The 7,454-nt window shown below is 37.8% G+C and overlaps 3 protein-coding genes across 4 annotated transcripts; 2 read left to right on the plus strand and 1 right to left on the minus strand.

Annotated features, from left to right (window-relative positions):
• The first annotated feature begins 768 nt into the window (after positions 1-768).
• Positions 769-2,131, plus strand: LOC143898718 (single-pass membrane and coiled-coil domain-containing protein 4-like). 2 transcript variants are annotated; one of them, XM_077408375.1, is made up of 2 exons: positions 769-908; positions 1,397-2,131. In XM_077408375.1, the coding sequence occupies exon 2, from the start codon at positions 1,407-1,409 to the stop codon at positions 1,584-1,586; it is 180 nt and encodes a 59-aa protein (XP_077264501.1). In that variant the 5' UTR covers positions 769-908; positions 1,397-1,406; the 3' UTR covers positions 1,587-2,131. The 2 variants fall into 2 exon arrangements, with proteins under 2 accessions (XP_077264501.1, XP_077264500.1); XM_077408374.1 differs by having other exon boundaries at positions 838-991.
• Positions 2,132-3,061: 930 nt separating this feature from the next.
• On the plus strand, positions 3,062-5,722 carry LOC143898716 (stromal cell-derived factor 2). The gene is made up of 4 exons (XM_077408370.1): positions 3,062-3,552; positions 3,940-4,135; positions 4,213-4,437; positions 4,518-5,722. Exons 1-4 carry the CDS (start codon positions 3,489-3,491, stop codon positions 4,684-4,686), a joined length of 654 nt encoding a protein of 217 aa, XP_077264496.1. The 5' UTR covers positions 3,062-3,488; the 3' UTR covers positions 4,687-5,722.
• LOC143898715 (uncharacterized) lies at positions 5,670-7,338 on the minus strand. Its single transcript, XM_077408369.1, has 2 exons — positions 7,017-7,338; positions 5,670-6,843 (listed from the first exon to the last, which is right to left on the minus strand). The coding sequence occupies exon 2, from the start codon at positions 6,703-6,705 to the stop codon at positions 5,776-5,778; it is 930 nt and encodes a 309-aa protein (XP_077264495.1). The 5' UTR covers positions 6,706-6,843; positions 7,017-7,338; the 3' UTR covers positions 5,670-5,775.
• Positions 7,339-7,454: the final 116 nt, after the last annotated feature.

Here is a 7,454-nt window from a genome sequence, read left to right on the forward strand (position 1 = left end):
CGGCAGCTAAATATGATTTTTGTGTCTGTAGTTGGCTTAGGCTTGCCATATTTTTCCTGAAACTCTTCCTCCGAAAAGTTTTCGAATACATTCCTAACGTCACCCATTATTCACATAATCATACAATATTGTCACTACGTAACGTTCAAAAAATTATAAATTTTCCAAAATTTATGTGCGCAACAAAAGATTTCTACTTGATATATGGATGTTTCCTGGTTAATGCGCCAGTCTCGTTTATCTCAGAAGGCGCTCTAATGTCAACAATCAGGGTGTTAGGCTCCTTTTGTTCTTCCAATAACTGGTACATAATTGACTTCGAGCGCCATTCCGTTTTCGCACAAAGGCTGCGCTGTCCTTTTCTCGATAAATTATATTCGAAGAATATAAAGTCCGTATATCACTGAAAAAAAATTCAATTGTATTATTTTGTTCCGCAAAACATCGATACTTCAAATAACTACAACATTAATTATGTTCTATTCTATTAACACTAATAACATTAATAATGTTCTTTTGTGCAACAAGTACTGTAAGATGAAAATTTACGCACGACTTGCACACCCTGTTTTATGGTTGCAACTGTTGCAAGTGCGTGGAAAGTGGTCTATAACGCACGCGTAGCGTGCGCAATGGGGCACTTTCCATGCACGTGTTACATAAATAACTATTCTATTGGCTCGCGGTGTAACGTGGTTTTCCCCTTCGTAAAATCCTCTTTTGCCTTTTGCCGTTTGCGACTTCTTCGCCGCGGTAAGGTTTAGGACAGTTTAGGAACGCGCGCACTTGGCGCAATCATCCCGTATATACGCGTGCGCAAGTGATAGCATGACCGCAGACCCGAGACCGGTGTAGCTGCGTGCCGACTGTTTTGCTACGTGGGGCTACGTGTCATACGCGCTAATCTGGTTTGTATACCAGGAACTAACTTCGCGTGGCTTTGTCATCCCGTGCTCCTTTCTCGCGTCCGGTTGCCTCGTGCTTTCTCAAGGTAGCATCACGATGGTGTTTTGAATTTTAAGACTCCGTTCTAGAAAGTTCGCGAGTCGACGAATGCTCTGAAACATATGCGTGACGAGTACCGGGGATTGTTGTCGCGTCGATTAGGGCTACACCTACTTTCGCTGGAATCTAAGATACGCTTTATTAACATTCACTTTATATTTAAATTTCTTTACGATTTAATTGTCTCTCCTTTCAGAGCAATTCGTTGCTAGTTCAGACAATAAAATGCATGTTGGTCATATATGCCTTTCAGAAAAGAAACAGATGAATATATTCGTCTTAAATAGTCTTGGATACGCTTTAATTGTAAAAACACTAATTAATCCAATACTCTAGATATTGGAGCAAAACGGATAAACGCTTGTCTTAATGCAATCGTGTTGATTTGCAGCTGTAAAAGTATGCGGCAGTTGAAGGGGAAAACGAAAGAGACGAATAAACAGAAGAAAGAGCGGAAAAAGGAATTCATGGAAAATAAGCAGCGAGTGTTCACGGTTGTGTTGCCCACCGTAGCTGCGATATTTGTGATAATAGCGGCATACGTTTATGTTAAAACCCGTCCGAAACTCGTCGAATACTAACGACGTACGCCACTCCGTTCGTCATCCATTTGTTCTAACCAGAACCCAGACACCGACTGTTCCTTGACAATGCATAAACAATTCTCCATGGTTATACGAAAGAGTCTTTGTACAAAGGAGGCACGTTCCACTGCTCTCCCCGAGGGACACCTTGTACCTAAGTACACATTTGGAAACGGAGGATGTCGTTTTTGCAAATGTCCGTATTGTTTAATTTGATAAGAGAACCGTATTTTTCAAGCAAGGATTTATATAATATATTGAGACACGTAATTATCAGATATAAGACGTTAGGATGGTGGATGTTTTTTACGAAAGCATTACAGTATGAGACAAATTTATTAATTTATATCTCATTTCTGGTAAACGAGAAAATTTATTTATGTCGAGTAATATATACATATATATATAAGTTTACCTTGGTTGACACGTGTCTTCCTAATTCTTTTCTTTCACGCGCGTGCTTTTTCTTAACGCACTAGATTTATACAGATACATAATTTTGTTCACGCAATATTCTCTCGATAAAAAAAAAAAAAATTAAACGTCACAAATAGAAAAAGAGTCCATATCTGCGAAATATAAGTTTTAATAATTAAATCAAATTGGAAAATGTTAACGTGATGAAGCGTTCGAATAACGAATATGGGTCCAATGCGATATGAAAATATATTTGTTATATATATATATATATATATAAACAGTGTGTTATATCTTCCTCGTCTCTCCCCGTTGAATTGTTTTGTGTCCTGATTTCTCTCGATTGTCCACTTGGTTACGAAACTAACTGAATTGCAAATATTTCATAAGCTCGAATCGAGAGATGCGATTTGATGCTACTGCTAAAACAGATACGTAGAACTTTACTTTAATCTAAACATGATGCTATTAAAAAAAATAGAAAAAATGTACTATTCAAACTTGAAAAAAAAAAACTATCCATATCTCAATTTGTAATATAATAATAATATAATAACAGTGTAATATAATACAGCGACCATATTTTTTGGGGAGAAAATAAGGAACAAAATTGAGTTTTGAAAAAATAAATCTAAAGGACAGCTATTTCAAATAAAGGACTATCTACGATATAAAGGACAAATTGTACATGGTCACCGTAGGTATATACAAGTACGGTGACCATATTTTCGAGGAGAAAAAAAAGACAAAAAAGTTTTGAAAAAATAAATAAATCTAAAGGACAGCTTCTTGAAATAAAAGACTGTCTTTTACATCAAAAAACGTATGGTCACCATAAATAATAATTGAAATATACAGGATATATACGTTAATCTTCCATTTTCCGAGAATACAGAAGAAGAACTTTTGTTTATATATTGGCCCATATTCTCAACTCTCTTTCATCGACAAAAGAAATTCTCAGGTAAAGGGGGGGGGGAAGGTTTTCGACTTTTCCTTTGTATCTAAAGTATTATTTATAGACATATACCCAGCAAACACAGAATACACCTTTGATAGCAAATTGTCGCCAAGATGGCATCAAATTCCGTATTCTGTGTTTGCTGGGATTGTCTATATGTACACTACAAGAATTTAGAAAAGATTCTTGAAAGATTATTGTGAAAGGTTCTTTCTCCACATTTGTTCTTCGCGTTTTCTCTTTTACAAACCATATGTTTTATCTCCAGTAAACTCTAATAAACAAAAGCAGAGGTACGAATTAAAGAGGAGTCGTCTACTCCGCTTTGGTACGAGCGTCGCGCTGATAAGTGATAACGGGACACGGGACGCAGACACGTGGATGACAACCAATGGGAAGCTAACACGTTTCACGCCCCTTGTATTATTATTATCGCCGGTAGCAGTCGGTAGCAGTTTCTCACTCTCGATCGTCTTGTCGAGACGGAATTACTGCCGTCACTGCCGAGTGCATTGATCGCGATGGATTACACGGTGCTTTTTTCAAGCCTCGTAATACTTTTGCTCTACACAAACTGCATTCAAGGTACTTTTTGCATTTATTTCATAGAAACGCGATTAAATGTGAATTTAGTTGGTTATGTTACTCTTCCAACATCGTATTTGTATCTGTTGCATTCCTGGTATCCTATTGCCGATCTGTTCCCTGGTATTTTTATTAGTTAATCGTATTGTAATTAACGCCACGAGAGTTTTCAGTCTCCTATAAATGTTTCGATACGTAATTGATATGTCTCAATAGGTCTGGAGGGGGGGGGTTTCTTTGAACTTGCATGGTTCACCTTTTATCTTTTTCTTTTCGTATTGGAGAGAGAAAGAGGAAAGAGATGAATCGTGCAAGTTCAGCTAAAAAAGACGGGCCATTTGTTAAATGTATCTTAATTTTATCTTATATCTTACATCCATTTTGCAGCCAAAGGGACCAACTATGTGACCTGCGGCTCCGTATTGAAGTTAATGAACGTGGACTATAACGTGAGGCTGCACTCCCACGAAGTAAAGTACGGCAGTGGTAGCGGACAGCAATCGGTAACAGGTACCAATGTCAAAGAAGACGGTAATTCCTACTGGATCGTTAAAGCGGAATCGGGAAAGCAGTGCATCCGGGGGTGAGTTGCAACTTTTAAATCGCAAGATGATTTTTATCCTATACACACAGGTGAATTGTGACGATCTCTTTGCACAGGAAGCCGATTAGATGCGGAGATACCGTCAGATTGGAGCACATTGCGACGAAGAAGAATCTTCACTCGCATCTTGTTAGCTCACCTCTGACTGGGAAACAGGAGGTCTCCGCCTACGGGGATCACAAGGGTGAGGGTGATAGCGGCGATAACTGGATGTTGATGTGCCAGAATGATTTTTGGGAGAGAGATGATACGATTATGTTGAAGCATATCGACACCGATAAGTAAGTATTCACCTTTATGGACTTAAGTGTAAATAAAAAATAGTGCTACCAAAGTATGTAAATTATATCGTTGCGTTTAGGTATTTGGCTGTCACTGGCAGAACTTATAGTTCTCCGATTAGCGGACAAGTCGAAGTAGTGGGTGAATACTCGCCGAGCAGTCCTCACACGCAATGGTCGGTAATGGAAGGATTGTTTATTCATCCTAACGACTTTAGAGCACAGCATCATCAGCATACAGAATTATAAAGACAATTTTTATAATGATAGCTTTAGTCTACAAAGCATGTACATATGCGTCGCAGAGTGCGTGAATAAGTTAAGGAAAAAGTGCAGAATTATACTACCAAAAAAAAAAAAGCATCGTTCAAATGTCATTGAATGATGTTTTCTTCTCGTAAAGCTGCGCTCTCAAAACTTTCGAGATATTAAATATCAATGTCACATTTTGTTCGAGCAAAAATTATAGACATCGGTTTAAAGTTCATGAATGAAACAATTATATTGGATTGAAATCTAAATGTTCTCAGTCCTGCTATCTTGTGTTATCGTCACTATTAAAATTTAACATTTGGTGATGACTCATGTGTGTGATTTAAATTAATAAATAATTTAAAAAATTAAAATCAGTTTAAGGAGATATTTATATCGAGCATACCTGACAAACACAAACGCAATATGATTTATACGGAATACTTATCTAAAGATAAAATGTGTTCACTTAGCTTCAACAAAAAATTAGTTTCTGAATCGAACCTCGTATTGAGAAATATGATAATTAATTACTTACTACACGATCTGGCAAGTGATCTATACCCATTTTTCTCAACTATAAGCATAGTTGGATTTTGGGTTTAGTTTTACCTGATAGTAATTTCTTTCTAGAGAAAAGTATCTATATCTCATTCTCAGATAAAGCCAAAACGGAAATTCTGGGTTTACGTTTGTGTTTGCCTTATTCTCTCATATCTTACGTCTGAATCAGAAAAGCAAGCAGGTGTAGCGAAAATAAAAACTTTTTATCATACTACGATATTCTCGCTAATCATATATGAAAAGCAATATTCGTAAAATGGGCTATTATACAAATGTAAAAGTCAGGTTCGAAAAAAAAATGTAACCTGTTAGGAAACATCTATCTATCTGTAGACTATTATTAATGTCCTAGAATATTTGATAGTTGTAAAATTCGCTCATATCTGTGTTCTCTATCGCGTATGAATGCGTAAATATGTTGTACGTATGACTGTATTTATTGTTACACAAGTATATAAATTAAGAAATATGTGTGTGCGTTATATTTAATTTGAATCTGTTTTATTTATTACTTGACTAGTCTCACACTTCCTTCAGCTCGTACTTGCCGTTGATGTCTCGCGTGCCTATGAGACCGTTATACGGGAATATGATGTTCGATAGACCATAGCTACCAAAGATCTCCCGCACATTTTGTCTCCCCGTCACATTGACGTAACGCTGTTTGCCGGTCAAGCAACTGTGCAACTTCCAGATGCCAATCACCAAACAGATGCACAGGATCGACATCAGCGTATCGAATGTCATGAGTAGGACTAAATGCGAATTAGACATCTCGAACTTGGCGCTGGAATTCCACATTTTCTCAAAGACGGAAGCCAAAGGCAAGCAAAAGATCAGGAATATATTTATGGAATCCTCGTCGCTCTCTGACTCCGGTATGTTGTTAATGCTCTCGTACATGTACGGTCCTATCACGCACAGGGTATACAGACACGTTAGCGAGGTGTAGAAGCAGAACAATATAAAGTTGCCCATATTCTGACGGAGTACACAGGCACCCAGGAAGAAGCAGTGATGGTCCATGAAGTGAAAGCACTTGCGGCAGGAGAAGCAGTGCGCCGCCGCTTTATACATGTAACTCTGACAGTGCTTGCAATGCCAGAACTTGCAGGCAGTGTCTTGTGCCGGTGGCTGCATATTGTCGAGCTGTTCGAACCTGCGTTGCTGTTGCTGCTGCTGCTGCTGCTGCTGCTGTTGCTCCTGGGTGATCACGCTGCACAGGTTGCTCTGCGTCTCCTTGACCTTCATCGGATTCGACTTACAGCTGATACTGTACACCGAATACCAGTTCAGGTACACCTGCATGCAGAGGAAGACGAAGATCGGCGAGACCTTCTGACTGATATAAATTGTAATCGTGACGACGAACACGGTACATATTAATGTCACTAATGGGCAAAGTCGCCTGGCAATCCTCACGCAAGTTCTTATATATTGTGGCGGAGGCATACCTCGCGATAGGATAGTCTCTTTACATCTACAACGTACAAATCTAATTCTCTGCAGACGCACGACGTGTAATCAGCAGACATCTATTCGGACACGAATTTCTTCATTTTACAAAAATTTCCTTTATTGTTTACATTTCTGAAAAGATAATAAAATTTGTCAGATGAATACTCTTGGAGATACAATACACTTATTCCGATTTCATGTTAAAACAAAATCCGTTTTTGATACAAAGATACACAATTTAATTATTAGGAATTGTCAATGATGATTGTATTATTGATATTCAGCATTTAGAATCATTCACTGACCTCGAGCATAACCTCAAACTCATTTCCACGCGTTTCATCGAGTGTATTTAATTCAACAGGTCAAAGCTATCTTCGTAAATAAATACGATCGTCTGTAACGATCAGTGGATGACGGTCATGGCATCATTTTCTTGAAAATGTTCCTATTCCTCGCAACAGTAACGCGTTCGCACTAGCACATTTTAACCCGTCTCAACGTGTGCCGTATGTATAATTAAAAATCAGACTACTTGATGGTAGACATCAACAAAATAAAAAAACAATGAGCATTATCCACATGCATTCGTGTGAAAGATATCGTAACTAATTGTGCTAGAGAAATCTCATCCTTTTTTTTTATACTAAAAATATTTATATAATTTGCATATTCCTTAAATTAAAAAAGACTGATATTTTGCAGAGAGCAGAATGGATGATTAATAATAAGGATTTAATCAC

Source organism: Temnothorax americanus, unplaced genomic scaffold (genome assembly GCF_048541705.1).
Source record: "Temnothorax americanus isolate GAGA-0224 unplaced genomic scaffold, ASM4854170v1 Scaffold24, whole genome shotgun sequence".
In the NCBI taxonomy this organism is placed as follows: domain Eukaryota; kingdom Metazoa; phylum Arthropoda; class Insecta; order Hymenoptera; family Formicidae; genus Temnothorax; species Temnothorax americanus.